Source organism: Octopus bimaculoides, chromosome 2 (assembly GCF_001194135.2).
Source record: "Octopus bimaculoides isolate UCB-OBI-ISO-001 chromosome 2, ASM119413v2, whole genome shotgun sequence".
NCBI classification, from domain to species: domain Eukaryota; kingdom Metazoa; phylum Mollusca; class Cephalopoda; order Octopoda; family Octopodidae; genus Octopus; species Octopus bimaculoides.
In genome coordinates this window covers 66,749,951-66,776,688 of record NC_068982.1, presented here as the reverse complement: position 1 = coordinate 66,776,688, position 26,738 = coordinate 66,749,951, and the positions used below count along the sequence as shown (strand labels likewise).

Here is a 26,738-nt window from a genome sequence, read left to right as displayed (position 1 = left end):
ATTTTTTTTTTCAAAGATTGTCCTGAATCAGAATCAATCATATTTAATGAATGAATTTAATTTCTATCAGAAACTTTCAATAACAGAAAAAGAAAATGAAACAAATAGTATTTATTAAAATTATATCTTTAATAGGCTGAGCAATAAAAATAAACATTTCAGTTTTAAGGCAAATTATACATTTATAAAATCAAAAAGCATTTCTTCTTCAAATATTGAAAAATGCTTTATAGTAAAATAACTCACCCTAAAATAGCCTGGAAAGATATTTTCAAATGAAAGGTTTTTATTGCTTTTTTTTTTTTCAATCAATTTCATTCTTTTTTTTTTGTACCAAGTCCAAAATGTTGATAGAGAAAAACCAAAATTTACTTCAATCTACTAATCACAAGCAGATTTTTCTTTCACAAATTTTTGATTCCACCACCACAATTTCTAAATGACCAATATCCTGGTATTATTTCACTATTTGAAATATTATGCCGTTATGAATTTAAACAGAAACTCCTGTTTTCTCTCAACATACATCTGGTTGGAGCAGTGCATTAGAATCATGGACAGCTTCAGTAAAAATGTAAACTGCATCACAAATTTGGCACTATGAAAAGTATATGGAAAGGAAATTTTTTTTCTTTTTTAATGATTTCATAAAAATGATAAGCTGATTTAAAACAGATCAATGATATATAATTTAACTTTTGTTTTTTTTTATTGGAAAAAATAAGTGAAAAATGTTATTTTAAAATACTTTTTTCTATAACAGATACGTAGTGTGTGTGTGTGTGTGTGTGTATACACATTATTACTTTGTTTTCATTGAGCCATTTAGAAAATATTTCATGGTAATAATAATCCTTTCTACTATAGGCACAAGGCCTGAAATTTGGGGGAGAGGATAGTCGATTTCATCAACCCCAGTGTTTCACTGGTTCTTAATTTATCGACCCCCAAAAGGATGAAAGGCAAAGTCGACCTCAGCAGAATTTGAACTCAGAATGTTAAGACAGATGAAATACAGCTAAGCATTTTGTCTGGCATGCTAACATTTCTGCTAGCTTGTCGCCTTGTTAATAATAATTCTGTTTATGATTCATTGCTAACTTTTTGGAATCTTAGTAAATGGCCCTAAGATAATTTACTCTACTGCGAAATATTACGAAAAATCTTGCATAAGTTGATAATTTGTTCTAAATTCTACAGTAGATATGTAGAGTATGTTATTAAAATGTTTGTAGATATGCTAGTTTATTCAAATCCTTATTTATTTAATAAAATTAAATCATTTATTTGAATGAGAGTTCTCTACCCAAAATGTTAAAACCCATCTCTCAAGACATGATATTACTTTATTTTAAGAATTCTACAAAATGCTTGTGACCCTGAGGTACCTGCTGATGATATAGAAGGGTTTCCAACATTGTGATGGGTTCAAAAGATGAGCTTGCAATATCTCTGAGTAGTTCCTGCAGTTTTTGCATGGGTCAAGCATCCTATGTTTATTTCACCAGCCAGTAATAAGGCTTGGTATCTTGTCTTATCTAGTGTGATTCATTAATCAAAATGTCTAAATTCCACATTTATTTTTGTACAAAATACACAAGAGAATAAAGAGAAACAAAAGTCAATAAAACTTAAAATAATCTTGATTTCCATAATTTAATAATACAATCATACAATATATCCTTTACCTCCAACATATTTTAAATTAACAGTTTCAGATTCTTATTGTCAAATTTGATTTCCTCTCATAATGGTTTCTAATTAAGGTACGAGACCAACAAATTTTTAGGGGAGCAGGCTAGTTAATGTGACCCTCAGTACTAAACTGGAATTCTAGTTCATCTCCTCAGAGTTGAACTCGGAACATAAAGAACTAAAAGAAATACTGATAGGTATTTTGTTTGATGCTCTAACCATCCTGCTACCCATTAAATTATTAACAGTTTACACAGTTTGAATTCTGACATTGATAAGGCCACTACATATTTATAAGATAGGAGGATGTCAATAGTACTTATATATCAACCTCATTTCCATGTCAACTCTGGAAGGATGAAAGGTGAAATTTGCCTCATACATTGTATGTAAAATTAACAACAAAAGAAAATATTTTAATTATTATGTCCTCAGTATTAGCCTCATTAGTTATGCAAAATATATTCAATTTCATTGTTTCAAATGATTGTAAAAACAAGATGTCTCATGGAAAATCTCGAGCATACTGAAACAGCATCCTGTTACACCTCTTGTTTCAGTTTTAAAAAAATCACTAACACCTTTGTAATATTTTTAATTAAACATACTCGGTGAGTATCAATTAATTTTGAAAATAACCAAGAATTTTTAAGGAATTTTGTAAAATAATTTCTCTGTTACTGAGCTAGTACTTGAAATATGATTTAGCAAAAGTTCTTACCTAAAATTAGGAAGCAATGTTTTAAAATAAGTATTAACACTTTAAAATGAATGGTTTGTGTTCATGGAACCAGAGGTAGCCTCAGGCTGCTTGATATCAAAAGAGCAAAAGACATTACCATCAATATAGTTTTAACATCCACTTTTCCATGCTCACATGAACTGGATGAAATTTATTGAAGCAGATTTTCTATGGCTGGATGTCCTTCTTTTAATATATTTCCTTCCATTAGAATAAAGGCATCAATTGACATAATACACACACACATATTTGTGCAGCAGTGGCTGTCTTAACCCTTTAGCATTCAGATTACTGTGAAATGTAATACTTATTTCACATTGTTTTGAACTAAACATGCATTATCTCATAGCTTCGAGATTTTGATGATGTGATTGTTTATTTGTAGAACGACATTGCAGGGTGTGTGAGATCATATCTGTCTCATTTGAACATAAAACAGATGGGATATTTTGGCTGGATATAGCCAGTTTAAATGCAAAAGGGTTAAGGCATGGGACACACTGGTCAGTTACCCTAGTGCAACATGGGTCTATGAGCCCAATACTAATTTATGCATGCTTGGCTCATCAAATGCATATTTATAGGTCTTAGTGAATTGCTTAACCAAGGGGCAGATAATACTGTATAAAAAAGACCCAGGTGTGCATGTGTTTGTGTTTAGTCTGCAAATGGAAGAAAACTTTTATCTTTAGTTTTGTTTTATTTTCATTTATTTTCCTCATGAATTCTATATAAAAAATGCCAGAAGATTACAGTCAACACTGAAGACCATACAATAGTTTTAGAAGTCAGCTCTAAAGTAACTTTAGAATATATTTGGCATTATCAGAAACAAACTATCCAGATAACTCTATTTGGCTGCATGTATTGATCATTTCAGTGATATTTCAAAGTAAATTTACTCAAATCATTTATTTTGAGGATAAATTCAAAAGCAAGTCTTACAAGTATTCAGAAAGTTTAATAGAATTTTAAAGTGATTAAATAGTTTGCAAACCAAGTGTTCTTCCACAAACTTATAAATTAGAAAAATTCCAGTTAACATAAGTAGGGTTTGACAATTATAAATCGCTGAAGTTCATTACTCAGTGACGTCAGCTGCATGAAAAACAATGTACCAAGCTTCCAAAAGCTAATTTATTATAAACTGAGGAAAAGATATAATATTAGCTCAGTGATTAATATACTAATATGTACAAGAGACAACTCTGGACATGTTTTGGTCTTATTTAGACCACTTCAGCAAAGCATACACTTCACTATACCAGCTGAAGTAGTGATGAAGTGAATCACTAAGCAGGTGTTAAAAAAAAACATATTTGAAAAAAATTTGAAACAAAACATACTTGATTAAATACTAATTGTACACAATCTCTAAAACATACAAGAATTTCTATATGTAACATCCGTATTGGGGAAAAGGCTATATAGAATTGTTTAACATGTATGAAGTTTTATTAGTATAAATCATTAATATTTTTACTAGTACTTATAACTAAGAATAATAATCATCATTAGTACAAACCTTAAAATTATATTTGCTGTATCCATTAACTTTTAATTCTATTTTTTTTTAAGAAATACTTTATGAAGAAATGGTTATTGATGAAAAAAACTATTTCAATTTATAAAAATAAAATCTTGCTCAAGAGCAAATGTTTTCCTATCGTGGCTCGGACTTGATATATTTTAATTTCAGCCATGCAGACTTAAATTGTAGTCACAGGCTTTTGGAATGATCTCCCTTTAAAAAGTTTTATTCAATGAAACATTTTTCTTTCTTTCTATATATAATGTATACATACATATGTGATATTTTAAGGTTGCATATTAAAATCTAGTTAAGACTTGTTCTATAAAAATATGAACCTCAAAGTTTCTGCAAATCAGGTATGAAATGGTCAATTGAGGTGTGTTGTTAGTAGATCCAGTTAGAAGGGACCCATTGTGTTTCATTGCTGAGTTCATCAATTGCCTCGCGTAATGACTGGTACGACTGATTGAAGTCATCATTAATAATAATCAAGTCAAAATAGCTTTTATAAACTTGTTCTATCTGCATGCTTTCATCAACCATTCCTAGAAAATCTTCCTCCTGTGAATTACAGAAAAAAAAAAATTCATTAGCAATCTGATTACTACATCTAAATATATCAAGACATCAAAATTTCACAAAATAAAAACACAAAATTACAAAATACAAACCATTTATTTTACTCAAACTACACAGGTTTCCCTACATCTTTTACCCTTACTTTTACAATTTACTTTTACAATTACTGAATTGTGGGCAATGCTGGAGCACCACCTTGAAAGGTTTAGTTACACAAACTGACTCCAGTACTTATTTTCTAAGTCTGGCACATATTGGTCTCTTGTTGAACCATTTAAGTTATGGGTACAAATACAAACCAATAGTCAAGTGGTGGGGTAGGGCAAACACAAACACACAGAATGGGCTTCCTCACAGTTTCTTCTTATCAGATTTAGAAGTTATTAGTTGGCCCAGGAGAGCTATAACTGAAAACACCTGCCCAATGAGCTATGCAGAGGAACTAACCAAAAACCACATGGTTGCAAAGCAAGTTTTTTTTAGTCACACAGCCATGCCTGGTATAGTTAAGGTTATTTTGGAGCTATAGAGTTATTTGCTTGACAAATATCTGCCACAGCCTCAGGTTGACAAAAGTCTTGTGAGAAAAACTAGATAGACAGAAACTGTGTAGAGGCTCAGAGGGACAGTTCCTGTCCTTGGGTGGAAAGTACCCAGCTCACTTTTTGGTACCCCTTTCATAATAGGCCACAGTTGGTTCTAGGATACAAAACAATCCATTTTAAAGTGATACTGTCTAAATTCATCTCTTATAATAACTCAAGAATATTTTGTTCACAAAAGATTTACTCTTTTGCGGATTTCAGTCATTGTATTACCTCCATGCCAGAGTACCTTCAAGGTTTTTAAGCAACCATATTGACCCTAGTATTTATTATATCTTTCATAATTGAAAGCATTTCAGACACATCTCCAGTCTCAAGACAACGTCTTCCTATCAATCTAAAAGCTCTTTGACCCTTTTGATACCAACCCACCTGAGGCCAATCTTGGCTCTGTGGTACAAACATTTTGTTTTCTAGAGTTCTGAATTAAGATCTTTCATCAAAATTAATTGCGGTAAAGACAGTATCACAACAGAAATATGATAACAAGGGTAGGGTCCATAAGTTTGTCCTTTTACTAAGTCATGTTGAAAGTGAATTCAAACCTTTATTTGATGACTTATATCAGGAGTTTTCAAACTTTTTGACTTGCGAACCCCTTTATATTTCAGGCTTTACCTTAGGGACCCCCTTATAAACGCTTATGAAATTTACACATAAATATTTACTTAAAATAACATATATTTCTACATTTATTTATTTAACAGTATTTAACAAATAGGTTTATTGTCAATTAAAAGATTTCGATTAAAAAACATATATAAAATCAAATTGCCCATAAACAATATTTGCTGTCCACGGACACCCTGTCTTGTCCTTGCGGACCCCTTGTGGTCTGGGGACCACAGTTTGAAAACCCCTGACTTATATCATCTAAAAGCAAATGTAAATCCTCTGATATAGTAGTTACATCAATGTAACCACTGGACACTGGCTTCATTATGAGGTAAAGAAGGTTGCTTTTCAACCTTGTGATTCTAGGTTCAATTTAATTGAACAACACCTTGATCAGGTGTTTTCTACCATTGCCATTGGTTGACCAATGTTTTATGAGTGGAACTTGAATGGAAACAATGTAGAAGACCATCATACCCTGTGTGTGTGTGTGTGTGTGTGTGTGTGTTTGTGTGTATGGTGCAATGCGTACATGTACATTGTTTTTGAATTTGCCAACTACACAGTATAGTAGGGTCAGTTGGGCACCATCTGTAAAAAAAAACAGCATCATGACGCAATTCACTTTGCCAGAAATTTGGAAACAACATGCTGTACTGCTTGGCATTCATGCTGGAAACTGCAATATGAACATTTCAGAGTATTTGGGTGTCAATCTATGGACATGTACCAAGAGTAATAAAAATCAAACATCCAGTCAACATCATGGTATTTCGAGTGATCACTAGTGATGGTGTTGTTATGCTTCCATTCATCTCCCCACACAACCTCAGACTCAACACAGAGGCCTACATCAAGTGCCTGGAGGAGGTAGTCTGCTCTGGGTCAAAAGGTTGGCTGCTGGAAGACCCTATGTCTGTCAACAGGACTCTGCACCATGCCACACAAGCAAGGAGTACCAATCTTAAGTAAAAATATGTACTAGGGTCACTTTGTTGAACTAAATTCTTCAAGGTGATGCCCTAATATGAGCGTAGTCCAATGACTGAAACAAATAAAAGATAAAGGATAAGTGCCTGAGCAATGAAGTTGCAAACCTTAATCTTTTAGCATTTAAACCAGCCATATCCAGTGAAAATATTCTACCCATTCTCTGTTCAAGGTCACCAGATCTTACCTATCACACCTATCTTACACGGTCATTCTAAAAATAAACAATTTCAACATCAAAATCTTGAAGTTATAAGGTAACGCATGATTAATTCAAAACAATGTGAATAAATTAGCATTACATCTGACAGCACCTGGATGCTAAACAATTAAAATATTTTTTTATAACAAAATATTAAGCAGGGAAACTAAGCTATGTAGTGACTTTTGCAATGCAATAATTATTCTAAGTATAATTGTTTTAAAGAGGATGACCTCAATTCAAAAATCAATACAGATGAGCATTTATATATGTGAATAAGACAATAATAAACTTACAGTTTTTAACTCCATACGTCCCTGTGAAAATAAAAAAGAAATATCAGTATAATCTCAGAATAGTTAAATTATGTTATGTTGTTTAATTAATTTTAGAGAAAAAAAAATTTACAGATTTTGTTGGCAATTATTATAACATGTCAAGATACTGGTATCCCAGAATCCCTTGCATCAATAAGCCAATTGTGTTATGAACATAGTCATCATAAATGGGTGATACATAACATACATAACAGCAACTAGCACATTTTATGTTGGAAGCTGCCAGGATGCATTAAGAATAAATATGCTAGTCAACATTTATTATAAATCTTGTATATGATGGGCTTCCATACAATGCATAGGTCAAAGATTACAAAAATTAGTTTAATGACTAACACTTACTCTGTAGCCTCTAGCTTGTTTACCAAGCTCATGCATCTCTCTTAACACATCTGCACTTGGAGCAGCTATGAACACAATGAAGGGTAAAAATTCTGCAGTTTTCAAAATTTTCAAAGACTGAAAAACAGAAAATTGAATTAAAAAAAAAAATAGGAGTATTTTTCATCATAGAAGTTATGTGAGATCTAAATAAAGTAGAACTTGATGTTTGGGTAGCACCAAAGGACAAAAAACTGGAACAAATGCTATAAGGAATCAAGCAACAAGCTGTAAATATAATTATAGCAGCAAATTGTAAAATACAATTATTGTAAGACAGAGAAACTTCTAATAAAAGAATTAAATTTTAACAATTATTTGTGCTTTATTACTACAGGCAATACATCACAGCTAGAATAAGATAAGATATTTTCTTTAATAAAGTTTAAAATTTATTAATTCAAATTCATTTGTAAATAAAACAGCCTCGAAATTAGAAAAGAAAAATGCTTTATCAGAAGACATATTTGATAACTAACAGTTTGGAGATGATAAATATATAATTTTATGAAGATGAATTTCCTGAACACAGAATGTGGATACTGTTGGCTGGTAGCTGATATCATAGTCAAGGGTTGACCAATATCTTGTGACAATTGAGAGGTAGAAACTGAATTTGGTCATGTATGTGTGTGTGCATGTGTGTGTTTGTGGGAATGAGTTTGTATATCTGTCTTCATTTGTAGACAGAAATACAAACTCACTTTATACACAAAACCTCACATTCACATGGTGTCACTGCATTTGACATCATGTTGTTCAACAGACAAGGAATATCCCTATGGGGAACACTACCTTGGTGGGAGTTGATGTCAAGAAGGGCAACTAGCTGTAGTAAAATTTGCTCGAGCATAGTCTCATTTGACCCATGCAACATGGAAAAATGGATGTTAAAACAACAATAATGAATCTTCAGAACAAAGAGTAACAAGATAGGAATTAAGTTCATTTCCTCAACCTAGTCATATATATATCTGTACACAGGTGTGTACAAATAGATGTGTATGTATGTATGTATGTGTGTATAAATAAATAAATATATAATACACACACACACACACACAAGGTCTGATCACAAAGCATCAGGACTGGAGCTACAGAAAGAAAACTACAAAACAATTTGGCATTTAATCTCCTTTGAAGTAGTCCCTTTCTGAAGCTACTTTATCCAGCATTGCTTTGACAGATTCATTCCTGGAACTTTTTAGGGGATAGCAAGCAGCTACCTCACTGTTTTCTCTTGGATTTCCTCGACATCTTGAAATCTTGTTCCTTTCAAGTGGGATTCTTTTCAAGCCTTGGTTTCAGGGTCAAAGTCTAGACCCACAATTTGTTACCTGTTACAACCATTTTCAAAACATTGTCTTCCTTGACACAATCAAAGAAATCCTGTGCAGCCAAAACCTTATCTTCTGTTTGAGATTACCACAGTCTACACACTACTTCCAAGCGTGGCTATAAACAACAGAAATAAGCAAGAACATTATAACTTAGTGTGAGAGTTCAAGGTCAATCTGTGCCAAGTGGCTTCACTTTGTGTACCTTAGCTCCATGACTACAGGATCAGTCTCAATACTTTTTGATCATACCTCATATATATAAACCTCACTAACTTCACCTCATTATCTTTGTTACCAACTCCATTAACCCTTTTATTATCATATTTCTATTTAAATATTCTGCTTTTGTTTCAGTTAATTCTGGAAATAATGATGGATTTAGCAAAATAACTGTCATTATTAAGCTGAAATTTTGCTGGAAGGTTTTAATTTAAAACAGGAAGTTTGTGTCAGACAATAAAGGATGTTCTCAAATGGGTTAGTATCAAAAGGATTAAGAGAGCTTAAATAGGCCATGGAAATACACTACTTCCTCATAGGTAAACAAATAAAAAGACAGCTGGCACATCTTGAATATATAAAAGAACTAATGTATTGGTTGCCATCATTGTTTTATGGCTGTGCTGTAGTTGTATTAAGTGGAGTAAATGGAAAAAACTGAGGAAGGAATGGAATGATAAAAGACTAATGACAGGGTGTCTTGCAGTTGATTTTTTAAACAAACAGCATGCAGAACAGACATAGAATAATGATGATAGTGATACTGATATATATATATATATATATATATATATATATATATATATATATATGTATATAGATATATAGATATATATATATATATATATATATATATTTCTTATACTCTTTAACAAAATATTTACTACCAGTGAGGGTGCAATGCCAGCTGGTTATGGTGTTGCACTCATGATTGCTAGATCATGGTTTCAATTCCTGGACTAGGTGGTGCATTGTGTTTTTGAGTAAAACACTTCATCCCACATTACTCCAGTTCACTCAAGTGTAACTGAGTAACCCCACTCCTCATAACAAGCTTGCATCCCATTCAAGGGGAATGTAATCTTGATCACTCATACACCATGGAAACCAACCCTATGCATCCTGGATCTTGAGACAGTAAATATCCAAAGAGTAATGGATGGTATTTTGTACTCTCTTTATCAATGTCTCTTACCGTAGGGTTGACATCTAAAACACACATCTTTGAAGACTGGATAACATCAATTATTGTATCAATCTTGGTGCCATACAAATTGCCATTGTATTCGCCATGTTCAAGGAATTTCTCATTTCTTATTTCTTCTTCCATTACTTCTCGTTCCATGAAATAGTAACCTTGGCCATGTTTCTCCCCATCTCGGGGAGCCCTAGAAGTATCTGGAAACCAAAAACAGAATAGAAATTAAATGCTAATTAATTAATAATTATCCTAAAATGTTGTTCTTAAACCCAAGTCACTTCTAATCAAAGAAACCTATGAACAAAGACATTCCAGATGTAATCACCAATGTTCCCTCTAAACTGTGCATTTGGAAATAAGCACGTCTTACAACTAGGAAAGAAAAAATGTGCACATATTTTGCAGAGGAAGATAATTTGCACACAGGTAAAGTTCTGCACATCTATATATATCCAGTGGCTACCATTTCTGTCTTTCTTAACTTATTGCCACTTTCTGCTGCATCTTTTAACCTTGTGGTGCACCTGAGCACAGCATGCATTAAGCTCAAACCCATTAGCATGCTGGACAAAATGCTTAGCAAGGTCAACTTTGCCTTTTATCCTTTCAAAATCAATAAAAAATAAGTACCAGTTGAATACTGGTACTCAACAATTTCAGGCTTTGTGCCTATGGTAAAAAGGATTATCATCATCATAATTCCCATGAAGAATTAGTGTGATAGTGTGTCCATCCAACATGCTTCCATAGATACTGTTTGACAAATTTCATTCACAAGGCTTCAGTTAAGCTGAAGATATGGTAGAAGACATTTGCACAAGGTGTTGAGCAATGGGATTTAAATCATAACCTCATGGTTGAGAAGTCAAATTTTTAACCACTTGGCCATCCCATTAGGTAAACACACACATACACATACAACACAATTTTTTCAAAATTTACTAAATTAGAGTTCAAATGTGTTATTAATAATTTAATGCATCCAATTATAATTGGTTGCATTGACAAAATTAAATTTGAAGACCAATAAACTTTGCTTGCAAAGACCTGTTGAAGCAAGTGAAATCAAAATTGCTGACATGACCGATGACAGCACTGCCTGATTGGCACTCATGCCAGTGAAATGTTAAAAGCACCATCCGAGCATGATCATTGCCAGGGCCGCTGATTGGCTACCATGCCATTCGAGTGTGATTGTTACCTTACTGGCACATGTGCCGGTGGCACGTGAAAAACAACTTTTAAGTGTCGCCGAACTAGCTCCATGCAGGTAGCATGTAAAAAATACCTTTTGAGCATGGTCATTGCCAGATTCACCTGACAATGAGTGGCAGGCGTTAGTAAGGGCATCCAACTGTTGAAACTTTGCCAGATCAGATTGGAGACTGGTGCAGCTTTCTGGCTCGCAAGTCCTCAGTCAAACCGTCCATACCTATTGCCAGCATGGAAAGTGGATGTTAAACGATGATGAAAGTTTACTGTTTAAATTCTAAAACAGAAACATTGCAAAAACAAAACACACTACATGTTTACATTAAAATAAAATATTAGAATGAATATAAAGAGCTTAGGAAAGAGAAAGAAAATATGATAATCATCTTGTATATTCTCTATATAACTACACCAGCATTTTGTTGAAATGTAAACGTATTCACTGATCAATTCCATGTTAATAATGGATATAATTTAATAAATAAATTAACAGATTTATACAGATTCTCATAAATACATTAATACAACATTGATCAAAATACACCTTCTAGATTTACTGAAATAGTCTCAAAATTTTTTAGAACAGATTTTAATTGCTAATATATTGTGTACATACACACATCTTCACATATACATACATGCACACATATCAATATAGGGTTGGATTTTGATGGTGCTCCAGCTTATCTTTTAGTCACAAAGAGAAGCAGTGCTCATGACCTCTTAAAGGGTATTCCCCCTCCTGGAGTCTACTAAAGACACTCAAGGTGCCAGGTGATGGTATTAAACTAAATGATGGATTATGTCTGCCACCTAAGTAGGCCATAGAGGGATTTGAACTCAGAATGTAAAGAAGTGGAACAAATACTGAAAGCCACCCAGTGCGACTTTCTTACAGTTCTGCCACTCCAGAAGAATGAAAAGCAAAGTTGGACTTTGGCTGCATTTGAACTCAGAGCAGCTGTCAGAACGATGCTACTAGGAATTCTATCCCACTTTCTAATGAATATCTATTAGCCACCTTATAGGAATATCAATAATTCCACATTCCTTCAAATTTTAGATGCAAATATGTAAGCACCTATTTAGGTACATCATACCACCTCATTTAACACTACAACCTGGTACATAAGTACTTCACACTGTAGCAAATTTAGAAACCAGGCTCCTGAAAAGGTATTAGCATGACATTATAATGCACTGAGATCCGCTACACTTTCCTAGAAGCTAACATTTGAGGACTGATCCAATCTAGACCCTCACATCACTGCCTACTAACACACAAATTCCTCATTCCTATCCATGATAAAAGTTACTCAATCCCTGTCTATAACCCACTTCTACTGTCCAGACTTCATTCTATACTAAAACCTCACTCCAAAAGCTCTGTATGTCTGCATAGACACAGATTTCTCCATTCTTGCAATTCATCTCTCTCACCTGGATATTAGCAACAAAGATCCCCATTTACACTGGCTCTAAGTCTTTCCCACCCCAAGACAATCCAGTCATTTTCAAGAGAGTGCATTAGCCAATCTAGGAACTCATCCAATCTGTGATGTGGGGGAGATTTGGCTATTATTTCTAATAGGTCAAGTGATCAAATAGATGCTCATTTAAGTAAATATTCACAACATAAATTGTATGGACTTATTGTATTACCAATAAGTCTATGAAATTTATGAAAACACTTAACACCACATATATTGGAATATTTATTGAAATATCAGTTAGTGATTCTACTTACGAGGCATAGCAGCAGCAAATAACCTGGGATCATTTTTTATTAGCCGTTCTTTTAATGATCGACGTCCAACACCCGTTGCACCAACCAGCACTAAAGTCTTCCGTTGAAACTGGGGCATTTTAATAACCTCTTCATAAATCATCAAGTCACAGGCATCAAAATCTGAAAGAACAAATAGGGACAAAAAAATGGCATTTTGATAATGTTAACGAGTTGAATTACAGCAACATCTAAGGAGAAAAGGCAGCACTCATGACTTTTACATAGATTATCCAAGACTAGTGGGGAAAAGGATAGGAAATCTTCAATCTAGAGACCTAACTTAAATATGGGCAACAGAGTGGATCCTGCTAAAGGTATCAAAATACCAGATGGTTGTGGTGTTAGACTAGATGATGTGTAGTGTCTCATCATCATCGTCAAACGTCCGCTTTCCATGCTAGCATGGGTTGGACGATTTGACTGAGGACTGGTGAAACCAGATGGCTACACCAGGCTCCAATCTGATTTAGCAGAGTTTCTACAGCTGGATGCCCTTCCTAATGCCAACTATCACCTCAAAAAGGAATAGTCTTTTTGACAGAATTCTATACAATCCCTGTCAACTAAATTTCACTTGCAAGGATGTGGTCAACCCGAGGTCCCAGAAGAAAGCATATTCTTCAAGATACTGCACAGTGAGTTTGAACCAAAAATCACATAGCTGTGAGGGCAATTTCTTCACCACACTACCAATTTTCTTACAACATTACTATTGTTGTATAACTAAGTTAGCATTTTGTTGAAATATAAACGTATTCACTGATCAATTCTATGTTAATAATGGATATAATTTAATAATTAAATTAACAAATTTATACAGATTCTCATAAATACATTAATACAACATTGATCAAAATACACTGTCTAGATTTACTGAAATAGATTCTAGATTAACTGAAATAGAAAAAATTCAATCCAGCTTTAACCATCGTGTCTTCATCAAAGTATGTAGGACTTTATCAAATGTATCCCCTTGATGTGATTTAAGGAAAGTTTCTTGCATGTTGAATGGCTTTTAAGACAGTGCAACAAAGACGAGAAAGTATATTCTTCATTAAAACCACTTTTTGGAACCAATTTATTAACTAACACTTAATTTTGTTCTGTTAAACACTAAGTGCATCATTATTCCACACTACTATACTACTGTATGTGGTTCAATTAAAAGATAGATAAATTAGTTGCTTGTTGAAGTTATCTGTACAGATTTTCTATAGAAATTATAGCCAACACTAATTTGTTACCACATTTCATATCCAAATATGTCTGATGTAAACAACAACAATGCAATCAAAGATGGGAAAATACATAATGGGTGTACATGCATATTTCAGGAGTTCTTGCTCCTTCTTCGGCACCGCATCCAATCCATTAACTGTCCACGAACTCATTGCTTAAATAGCCACTAAATATAGCAGTGTAACATTATTGTTACATAGTTGGGATTGCTTGGACAACTTGACTGATAAATCAGTGATTTGTAAAATATTTTATACAATCATTGATAAAATAGTACTTTTATTGAGTTATTAAAAAGAAATTAAATAAAATGGTGATCTTTAGTAAAACTTACTCTGCATCAACATCATTTAATGTTTGGCTTCCATGCTGGTATGGATTGCATAGTTTAACAGGGTTTGATGAGTCAGATGATTGTATCATGCACCAATATCTGCTCTGGCACAGTTTCTATGGTTGGATACTTTTCTTAATGCCAACCAGTGTACTGGATGCATTTTCCATTGCACCAACAGTAAGTAAAAATAGCCTTATAAGTTACAAGGCCCTAAAAGTGGCCTCTAAAAACTGAATATATTTTGTATAAAACAGAATTTCATGTAAATACAATAGAATATATCATACCTTTGTTGTTCTTGGTACTGTATTTCACCTTCTTTTTCCTCCTCAAACCACAAACTGAAGTGTAAAAAAGTAGAGAAGCAAATGTAAACATAAATGCCGATATGACAAAAAACAAAAAAAAGAAAAAAAACGATTTAGTTAATATGACATCACTAAGGAGAAGCAATGTATCTTTTAGTTTGAAAGAAGAAAAAAAGAAAAAATTCTTAAGTATACTTTGAGAGATGTTGATAGTCATACACTGAAGCACGATGCATATGTCAACATTTTGTGGTACATATTTATATAGCAACCAACTTGATTGATACTGGGGTTAGCATTTTTGAGGAAAATGAGGCCTTCAGAATGAAACTACTATTTTACCCTGAAAATATAGATTTGCTAGCATATAGTTCTAGCTAGCAACAGCAATAGATTATTTGATAATTTAAACATTTGTATAAGCTGGTAATCCATGACATACTGAGGCAGGTATATAATAAAAACAAAGAAAGAAATACAGATAAAAACGGTTTGAATCTTTCTGTTAAATCTTTTTGTTGCTTCTTTCAATCAGCAGAAGATATTTATGGTTGGTAGATTTTTCAAAATAAATCACACCTCCAATATAAGTAGCCTTTTTTTAAAAACCATTTTAAAAATGTCCTCTCTCTGTGTTTCTCTCTCTCTCTCTCTCTCTCTCTCTCTCTCTCTCTCTCTCTCTCTCTCTCTCTCTCTCTCTCTCTCTCTCTCTCTCTCTCTCTCTCAAACTGGTAATTTTTGCATTGGAACAAATAATGTCAATGTTTCAGAATAGTCTCTACTTTTTGACTTGTAGAAATTCTTTCCTATTTTCCGCTGCCACATATATGGATAGCTTATTGCCATCTTCAGTTACTATTAACAAATCCTCACTTGATTAACACATTATCTGATGGAAACAATAATGTACAGATAAATATGGAGTTTAGAATTCATATTCTTTATCAATATTTTGTTGTAACCCAGTGAAGAACATATAATTCTATATTAACTTAATAAGCTGTCAAAAGTAGTCAACAAATCTGAGATTAGTATCAGCAATACACCAGAGAGAATTCTCACTTACTCAAGTCATGTTAAAAGATAGGGAGTTGAGAATTGCTTTTATGTGGCTTCAATGAACATTCTTGCTTTATATTTAAAGGCAATAGGTAGCAGAAACAGTAGTATTTTACTTTATTTAGTCATTTGTTTTACATTGAATGCCTTGCTTTATTTGGTCATTTCTTTCACATTGATTTTAAAATCCTATGAGGATTGTGTTACCGCATAGCATTCAGCAATTGATAAAATAATTACCAGTGATAGGCAATTATCAGCAAGATTAATCAAATGTGCCTTCCTCACAAATTCCTGACAGATAGATGTTAATGCTATAAATCATTCATCATCATAAACGTCATAGTTATAACATCCATCCACATTTTCATGTTTGCATGGGTCAGAAGGAATTCACTGAGGTAGATTTTCTATGGCCAGATGTCCATCCTATTGTAAAAGTTCTCATGCTTCCAAGCAAATTAATATTTCCCTATGACTGGACCTGTTTGCATGGAAGATTGGAAATGAAGAGCACCATTCAAGACAAGGAAACATAACTCACACCATTGTGTGTGTATGTGTATTAGACACACAACAGGCTTCTTTCAGTTTCCATAAACCAAATCTACTGGACAAGAATTTTACAGTCATTTATTGTTATTCTCAAATAAAATACTAGAACAGGACTCACAGAAACTCTTTGAATTGTCATATTCAGGGCAAACAAATGCTTTCCTTTTTTCTTCAAGGGAGCGAGATGGTATAATGCCAGCACTTCCTTTACTATCGACTTTACGAGCCTAAAATACAGCAGAAAATTAAGCAGTGTATTGATTTACAAGAACAATAAAAAAAACTTTCAATAAGAATTAATGAAAACAACATGGACCTGGTTACACAAGGCAGTAAAATCAAAGACAAACTAGACATAAACATTCAAAACATTTTGCTTCCCAACCACATTATTCTGGGTTCAGTCCCTCTGCGTGGCACCTTGGGCAAGTGCCTTCTACTATAGCATTGGGCCGACCAAAGTCTTGAGTGGATTCGGTAGAAAGAAGTCTATTGTGTGTACGTATGTGTGTCTATATATATATATATATATATATATGAAGGCACATGGCTTAGTGGTTAGGGTATTTGGCTTGCAATCATAGGGTTGTGAGTTCGTTTTCCAGCGGTGCATTGTCTCCTTGAGCAAAACACTTTATTTCACGGTGCTCCAGTCCACTCAGCTGGCAAAAATGAGTAGTACCTGTACTTCAAGGGCCCAGCCTTGTCACACTGAATCTTCCTGAGAAGTATGTGAAGGAGTATGCGTGTCTGTGGAGTGCTCAGCCACTTTCATGTTAATCTCAGGAGCAAGCTGTTCCGTTGATCGGATCAACTGGAACCCTCATCGTAGTAAGCGATAGAGTGTCAGTATATATATATATATATATATATTCATGTGTGTGTGTTTGCCCTCCCTTCCACCTCACTTGACAACCTATGTTGGTGTGTTCACATCCCTGTAACTTAGTGGTTTGGCAAAAGAGACCAATAGAATAAGTACCAGGCTTACAAAGAATAAGTCCTGGGGTCGATCTCTTCGACTAAAAGGCGGTGCTCCAGCATGACCACAGTCAAATGACTGAAACAAGTAAAATAAAATATAGTTGTGTAATTTTATTGAAGTCTTCTTGAGAACATCAATAACGCATTTAGGATTAACTCATTGTCTTGATTTAATTAAATTTACTAATTTTTAGTCTAGCCTGAAATACTTACAGTAGTAACTTTCCCAGGCTATCTTTCATTAAAAGATAAGTATGTACACTATCTTTTAATGAATAGTGAGTCTAATAACATCATCGGTGTTGTTTGGCCCCGGGGTAGCTGTGACCTAGTAAATCAGTGATCAAAGGTATTTCAGCTATGATAATTAGCCCCAGGGCAGCTTTGACCTAGTAGATCAGTGATGGAAGATATTTCAGCTATGATAATCCAGTCTTTTTTCTTTTCTTTTCTCCCAGTCATAGTGTATCTAAAATTACACTATTCAATTTGTCCCTCCATTTTTAAAATGGTAAGACGTGGTTTGAGATATTTGATTATATTTTTAACACGGCTAGCAACTATCTAAAAGCTCCCTCATTGGCTCAAGCAATATCAATTTATTCAATAGGTTTTAATATAAGTATTAGAACAAAACTTAAAATACTTAATTTATCTTATAATTGACATTATTTTCTTCTCATTAAAGATGGTAAATTTCTTTATCAGCTGATCATAATTGATAATCATATATGTTTTGAACTATGAAAATGATCACTCTCCACTGAGGCTAAATTAATCACTCAGAAGTAGCAAAATATATATTTGAACACAACATATTCTCTCTTATTGTCAATCTAAGTAATCAAACAAGGTTGCTTCTTTTTTTTTTTTTCTCATTTGCTTATATTACCATAAGTGAAATATACACTCAGCTACATGCATGTTTACACACACACACACAGAGTAAGTTAGTGAGAACCAAATAAGCTCAGTACAGATAACAGAGTAGTGTTCATAAAGGTGAACTTAAATTCTGACATTCATTTAGGGTAAGGTCAACAGTATCAAGAGTGTCTATAAGAGAAATCCATATCGAGCTGATATGCAGATAGTAAGGTAGATAAACACAATTAGACTTGATTCACATACTTACAAGTTGAACAAAAAATACAGATTATAAAATAAAGGAAAAGATATTGAGAAATTATGCAATGTTATCTCAATAGCTTATTTCAAGAAACCAAGGGTTATATAGTAACCATAATTTACAGGTGATATGAGCATAATGTCATAGGTATGTAACCAGTGATCAGAAATCATTACAGTAAGTTTGGCTTCCCTTTTCAAGAAATGATTTTATATATAAATAAATATATATATAACCTTTGGACAATCCTAATATTAATAATCAACATGTGCTTACAAATACATACATAAATACACAGTAAATACATGCATGCATATATAATGAATATGCTTCTTTGCTTCTTACAGTTTTCATCGACCAAAGGATCTCATTCACAAGGTACTGGTCAACCCACTGCTATAGTAGGGGACATTAGCCAACAGTACCCATGTAGTGGGAGTGAATCCCAAACTGCATGATGCTACACAGTTGTGCCTGTGCTTATAATAAATTATTACACTTATTTTAAGTAAAACTAGACAAAGTCTCCTTAAAAGAATATATCAAAATATTCTTATATATATTTAAAGTTAGACTTTAGCTTACCTGCCACCAATTAGCATCATTTTGGCTCAAAATCTCCAAGATATCTCCATCCTTGAATGGTAATCCTGCTTCCTTACAAGGTATAAGCCGATCTCGCATTGGATCATAATTAAAATGAGTTTTGATAAACAGCTAAAATTTTTTTTAAAAAATAAAAAAATAGGATTAATAATAATAATAAAGTATACAACTTAAAACTTTTAGGATATCTGTGTTAAATAGAGTTGTTTATGTGTGTGTGAGAGAGAGGGAGGAGGAGAGAGAGCAAGAAACGAGAAACAGAGTCACATCAAAAGGACAAAAGGAATACCTAGTTTCAAATAAATGAATAAACTTTACTATATGCATTGAGTACGTTTCCTCCTGTTTGTAAATTGAAGCGCACCCACACACCCACATATATATATATATATATATATATATATATATATATATGGGAGAATGTGCGAAAAAAAACAACAGAAGACGAGGACAGGTGGTGTAAACAACAAAAGGATGTATTAGTATGACGCTCGGGAATACGGAAAGTCTTTAACGTTTTGAGCTACGCTCTTCAACAGAAAGAATACAGAGAAAACAAGGAGAAAAACATAGAGAAAAAAAATTGAATGGTGTTTGGTCAACGATCTATCATAGCTTCTGATATATATATATATATATATATATAGTCTTTGAACAATCCAATCAACATGTGCTTACACATACATAAATATATGGTAAATACGTGCATACACAAATGATAGTTTAGCTTCAGCTAGTGATTAAGAGAAACTAATTATAACAATAAAACTTAGATCTAATACTAATTAACATTATAAATAACCATAATTAGTTTCACTGATGATTCTAACTACAATAATAGAATTTTTTTTTCTAATACACTTGCACTATGTGAAATGGTATCATGCTGTAAATGGAGTAAAAGTTCATTATTTTAGATTGAGAAAATTAATGCTCTTACATTAAAAATAACAAATAGAAAATTTCTAAAATATATATTTTCATTGTCTGAAATAGATTAATATTTTGTAATTGGCAGAGTATTCTGTATTTTGGTACTGGAAATTGATACATCTACAACCAGCATTCACTTATACTTGGTAACTTTTGAAGAGTGAGGAATCATGATCCATTTCCAATAAATTCTAGGTTTTATTTCTAATATTTAGGCATTGGCATGGTAAATATTGGTTTCTAACAAAAGCACCAAGACAACATATTTCCGTGAGAAAAGGTCTAGATGGTATAAGTGACATTATACCATTACAATTTCAGAACATATAGATGTTACAAGTCTACGTCGATGCCTATGCAGGTTATTAATCTTGCCCTGCCTAAATAATTATATATATATATATATATACACACACACACACACACACATATATATAGATAGAGTTTTTTTTTTTTTTTTTTTTTTTAGTTTCTGTCTGCCAAATCCATTCACAAGATTTCTGTTGGCCCAAGGCAGCTATAGTAGAAGGCACTTGCCCAAGGTGCCATGCAATAGGAATGAACCCAGAACCATGTAGTTAGGAAGCAAAGAGATGGGTTAGCAGAAATGCAAGAATGTCAGAATTGGATGCTGCCTTCCAGTTTCTGTATTCTGAGTAAAAAATTCCACCTAGATGACTTAAAAACACCATTGCCAACTCACAGGCAGCCTAGGGTGGCATAAATATCCTAAATGGAAATGCCAGCACTTAACAGAGAGTGCTGGGTTGAGTCATAGGTGGGGGGTTCCTCCAGTATCAGTAACATACACACTGGTCATGAGTGGACCTAGGGGGGGCGGGCACGTGCCCCCCTCAAGAAAAGAAGTATACTCTTCTAAATAATGTTATTATGCCCTTAGGTCTCAGGTAGGTTGATATCAAAATGTTAATCCTCAATTTCTTGCAGTTATCTCCCCTTTCTTTGAAGAGTTAATTGCTTTTTAGGGGGTTTCTTTTTCCCCAATTTTCTAGAAAGAAAATTTCATAGAAATTTTATGTTCCGCTTTCAGTACATAACTCCTTCACCTACTTACATTTCAGTAGTTTAGTAAATAGCAGTCCACATGATTGGCCCAACATGTGATTTAGAGTAAGGGTAGGGAGGACCATTTTAATAGCAGGGGTGAAATGGAAGTATACTTGTCCTTTACCAATAATCAAAAACATGCTTTTTCCACTAACCATGTTAATAATATTTGAGAGATTATTCCTTAATTTTTTTGGCAATTGTCTACCCTCTTCTTTGAAGAATCACTAACGATTGCTGCTAGGTTTTTGTTTCCTTTCCTCCACTAGAGAATTTGTGACTTTGTTGTGCCTATATTTTATCTTGTTTAAATCAATAGACAGCTGCCATGTCTTAAAGGGTTTAGTTGAACAAATCGACCCCAGTACTTATTTTTAAACCTTAGTCTATCGGTCTCTTTTTATTGAACTGTTAATGTGAAGGCACATAGCTTAGTGGTTTGGGTATTTGGCTCATGATTGTAAGGTCACGAGTTCAATTCATGGCAATGTATTGTGTCCTTGAGCAAGACACCTTATTTCACATTTCTCCAGTTCACTCAGCTGGCAAAAATGAGTAGTGTCTGTATTTCAAAGAGCCAGCCTTGTCACACTCTGCATCATGCTGAACCTCCCTGAGAACTATGTTAAGGGTATGCATGTCTGTGGAATGCTCAGCCACTTGTATGTTAATTTCATGAGCAGTCTGTTCCGTTGATCAAATCAACTGGAACCCTTGTTGATTTGTTTATGTCCCCATACATTAACTGGCACTCAGTTGCTTACAACAACACCAGCTATCAAATGTTGGTGAATGACACACTCATACACGACAGGCTTCTTTCAGTTTCCATCTGTAGTAACGCTGTGCGCATGAAATCCACTCACAAGAGTTTAGTCAGTCTGGGACTATAGTGCAAGACATTTGCCTGAGGTTCTGTGCAGTGGGACTGAGCCCAAGAGCACATGGTTGGGAAGCAAGCTTCCTACCATGCAGTTATGCATGTGCTTGTGTTATGAAAACAATATTTTAGTTTTGCCTATGTAAGAAATCAGTATTTACCAAACAGTTGTTCTCTGTTGATGCCTACATAGAAATAAAACCTAGAATTTCCCAGAAATAGATAAAAATTCTTAACTCATTATTCTTTCAAAAATTTGCGAGTGCAAGGGAGTGAGCATTTGTTATAAATATTACCAAGAAGGTGTGTGTGTGTGTGTGTGTGTATCTGAACTGAGAAAAATAATGAATTTTATTATATAATTCCATAAGTATCAAATTGGTTTTTAGGTTTAAATTATTTTTTCATATGGGTTTTAGGAGACTTCTTCAGCAGACAGTTTTTCTTTTCAATTTGAATGCAGGTACAGAGTTCTTCACTCCAGATTTAAAAATAAAATAAATCTATTGAAATAGTCATGACATAAGGTCATTGCTAACAAAATGAAAGGGCTCATTTTATATTATAGCCGAGCCACTACATGAATTAGAAATTGCAGGTGCGAAAGCTAAGTCTAGAATCAAAGGGCCTTAGAGTTTATTTAATAAAAGCCAAAGTCCTAGTAAGTAGGAAAATAGACAAATCACTAATCCCTTTAGGGAGATGGCACTGCTCGATATGAGTACCCCCTTCTATCCCTTCTAATATTTATACACTCCCCACTCTTCCCTGTGGGTAAGCCCTCTCTTTCTCACTGACTTTCTCTTTCTCTTTCCCACTTCTTTGTCCTACTGGGATAGCCAGATATCTCATCTATAGTAAGACAGCTATCTCTGTCCCTCTAAGCTCTTGCCATTTCTCACTGTTCTCTCTTACCACTTCTCACCATTCCACTTCCTCTCTCTGCTGAGAGGTCCTCGGTTTGCAAGGTACTTGATGACCCTGCTGGTACCATGTAAAAAGCACATGCGCTGATGCCACGTGAAAAGCACCCAGTACACTGTAAAGTTGTTGACATTAGGAAGGGCATCCAGCTGTAGAAACCATGCCAAAACAGACAATTGGAGCTTGGTGCAGTTCTCTGGCTTGCCACCTCCTGTCAAACTGTCCAACCCATGTCAACATGGAAAACGGACATTAAATGATGATGAGGATGATTACATGTATGTATTCTCTTGCTATTTAAGTTTTGAATAGACATGTAATATCTCAGTTCCTCAACATAACCAAAGTAGGGACAATTTAAACAGATTTAAACATTAAATACAAAAGAGGACAAACAAAAAATATTGAATCAGTCAATCATTTTGAAATCCATGCAAATATCTAAATTTGCAAACCACTCTAACCCATATTGGCATGGAAAATAATAATTAGATATACTTAAAGATTAAATACAATCCTTATATGGAGAAAAGAGGAAAGCTAATAAATTTCAAAAGAAAACTGAACAAAATTTCCAATGTGACATTTTCATAAAATCAATGAAATAAATGAATGTGAAATTAGTAAAAGAAAATTGTTGATCCGGTACTGGGTGATAAATGTCAAAACCTTTAACAACCAAAATCTGACATGAAGATTAATTAATATATGAAATGAAATAGACTTACACTTTCATGAAAAGATTGTCGTTGCATGTTTGGTATGATTGTTAAGAAAATACCCTCTTCAGCATTTTTAATATTATCCATAATCTGGGCTGGTGTATGGACTTCTGTTCCGTTAAACTCTTTAATAATATCACCTTCATGTAAAAGACCTACAAATAAAACAGTTATTCATTTTACAATTCATACCAAATATTATTGGTCAAAAATATGAAACAAATTTTCATTTTTACAAACATTACATCACTAGAAGTACTCTTAGCAATGTAAGTAAATGTGTTTGTTGAGGTCACAAACCACCGAAAAGCCAATACTATAAGAAATTTTCCATTTATGGTCTAATATGTCTAAAACATGGAACACAGATGTGGTCTGATATATGGAAATTATCTGACATGCCTATGAACCTTTCCCTCTCTATAGCTCTTTTACTGTTCACTCGTCTGTCTTTTTGAGTTTTATTGTTCTATGCACATACTTTTGGCTTACATTACTTCCTTCTTTTTTACTTTACCTATGTCTGCTTTCTCTCCTGTTTTTACCCTTTTCTGACAAGTTGCAACACACCTGAGCACTGTGTAGAATAAACTCATTATAGATATAAATTTTAAACTTCTTGAAAAGTAGAAGAGCCGAGACGAAAGTGAAGTGAGCTGTTGAGACACAAAACCCTTAAACAAGAATGAGCTCAAACCACCAAGGGAGTCTCTATGAGATACAACTATGCATGAATAGATTTCCTACCTGCAATGAGTTTGGCATCATTAGCACACAAAAGATCAAAGATGTACCAACCAGCTCACCATAAGGATTATGTGACACCTGTAATCTTGGTCAATGATCAAACTGATTGTTAACAAGTTCATGTCAGCACTATCTTGAGAATCACCCACATCTATGATGAGGCGAATAACAGACTTGCGAACAGTAAAGTCAACTTCAGTAGACTTTATGTGAACATCTGCATGAAGAAGGATCTCAGCCACCATACCAAGTTGGAAGTCTATAGAGCCACTATTCTGTCAAATTTGCTGTAAGCCATTAAGATGTGAACTGTTTATAGCAAGCATGTCAAAAAGCCTAACTGATTCCACTGGAATTGCATTAAGGGCCACATTGTTTTGGTTGGTAAAGATCTTAGACACACGTAACTGCACAGTATACTCTGCATCTACATTTCCCCACATAGTCAAACTGCACTGATCTGGTCTCACTGTCAGAATGGAAGACAAGTGGGGTGGGTGTTGGGTCTATAAATTAATATTTGTAATACTTTGCAGAAGGGATTGGATTTTTGAGAAGCAAGAATGATTTCTACATCTTATCTGTGGAGAAAAAAACAGATCAGGATGTAGAAACTTTCATGAAAAGAAAAAAATTGAAGCTGAAAGTAAAAGAAAGTAGTCAACTTATTAATAAAATTCATGAAATAGATAAGTTGTGCTGTGATGGGAGAGAGATGAGGTCTGACATTATGGGCAGGACACTTATGGAAAGAGAGAGGAAAAAATAATGAAAAATATGCTAGTTTATGAAGTTATTGCAGCTTCAGAGTTTAACATAAGATAACTTAATCAACATTATCATAAAGAAATGACATTGAAACTAGAAAGATAAATGTAATATTATATATATATAGCACTCCCATCTCAAAAGCCATGAAGAAGAAATAGATTAGAATCCTGATATGCTAACCATTTATTTTAGGTAGATGTATGTTATCAGCAAACAGAATAGAGGTTTGTAAGTGTAAATTTCAAATTTATTTTCGAAAGATAAATTACAAAATCTGTCAAGAAATAAATCAATTTAGAATTTACAGTCTAGGTGATATTTATGAAAATATTGCCAAAAATAACACATTTAACAAAAATATAGAAACATCAGCAAAATAATGGTTCTATGGAAAAAAATGTTTACATGCCAAAAATATAGTAACTTACCTTGTTTAGCAATTAAGCTGCCATTCATAATCCTGGATACAACAAGTTCATTATTCTCATCAAGTTTCACGATGATACCCTAGAGAAGAACAGGTTGGAATGACAGCTATTTTACAGAGACCTTTTTTTAATTCAGAATGTACTTTATGATACACAGAGTTGTGCGTGATTGAAACAAAGATATTAAAATATCTATAGAGAGGGGAAAAGTACAAACTAAATATATACATAATTATATAATAACTTTTAATTTAAGAAAATGTTCTTTTAGATATTTTGATGGTATCAAGAAATTTGTCTAAATACTTGTGCATATATGAGAGAGAAATATATTCTTTATTTAGTGCCAAAAAATCTGACGCTACACACTACTTCTTGAAATACTGAGTACTTTTATATATGTAAGCCTAGTTATGAAGAAGTGTGTGTCTGTGTGTGTGTGTATTAAAATAACTGTGTACAACAATGTATATACAAATGTAAAATGGCACTAGCTGTGTAATATGCTTCAGACACACTTCTCAAAGAGAACTGCATGTTAAAAGACACAGAGCTTGGTTCAGAATATAGTCAGAAGATTAGTGTTGATCTGACAACGTCCTCAGCAAGCTCTGTGTTTTTTAATACACAAGTCTCTTTGAGAAGTTTCTCTGAGATTAAATACTACAGCTAGTGTAAGTGTGAATGTGTATGTACATTACAGACATTATATACATCATTATTTCATTCTAATGCTGTTTTAAGTGCATATTTTGAGAGAGAGAGATAGAGATTGATAGAGAGAGAGAGAGAGAGAGAGAGAGAGATAGAGATTGATAGAGAGAG

The 26,738-nt window shown here is 33.6% G+C and overlaps 1 protein-coding gene across 5 annotated transcripts in view; it reads right to left on the bottom strand.

Moving 5' to 3' along the window:
* Positions 1 to 108: 108 nt before the first annotated feature.
* LOC106878551 (protein PALS2) overlaps positions 109 to 26,738 on the bottom strand; it is a 100,349-nt gene continuing 73,719 nt past the window's right edge. For 4 of the 5 annotated variants that reach the window (XR_008267031.1, XR_001410513.2, XR_008267034.1 and 1 more), the window contains 11 exons: positions 25,914 to 25,992; positions 23,974 to 24,122; positions 19,420 to 19,551; positions 16,840 to 16,948; positions 15,087 to 15,140; positions 13,182 to 13,343; positions 10,217 to 10,419; positions 7,643 to 7,759; positions 7,259 to 7,279; positions 3,963 to 4,532; positions 109 to 598 (listed from right to left, as the gene is read on the bottom strand). Coding sequence is in view for 1 of the 5 variants with exons in the window: in XM_014927794.2 (XP_014783280.1) it covers positions 4,356 to 4,532; positions 7,259 to 7,279; positions 7,643 to 7,759; positions 10,217 to 10,419; positions 13,182 to 13,343; positions 15,087 to 15,140; positions 16,840 to 16,948; positions 19,420 to 19,551; positions 23,974 to 24,122; positions 25,914 to 25,992 (1,203 nt within the window). In the remaining 4 variants the exon portion in view is untranslated. The remainder of the gene's footprint in view (positions 599 to 3,962; positions 4,533 to 7,258; positions 7,280 to 7,642; positions 7,760 to 10,216; positions 10,420 to 13,181; positions 13,344 to 15,086; positions 15,141 to 16,839; positions 16,949 to 19,419; positions 19,552 to 23,973; positions 24,123 to 25,913; positions 25,993 to 26,738) is intronic. The other variant, XM_014927794.2, reaches the window with a different exon arrangement.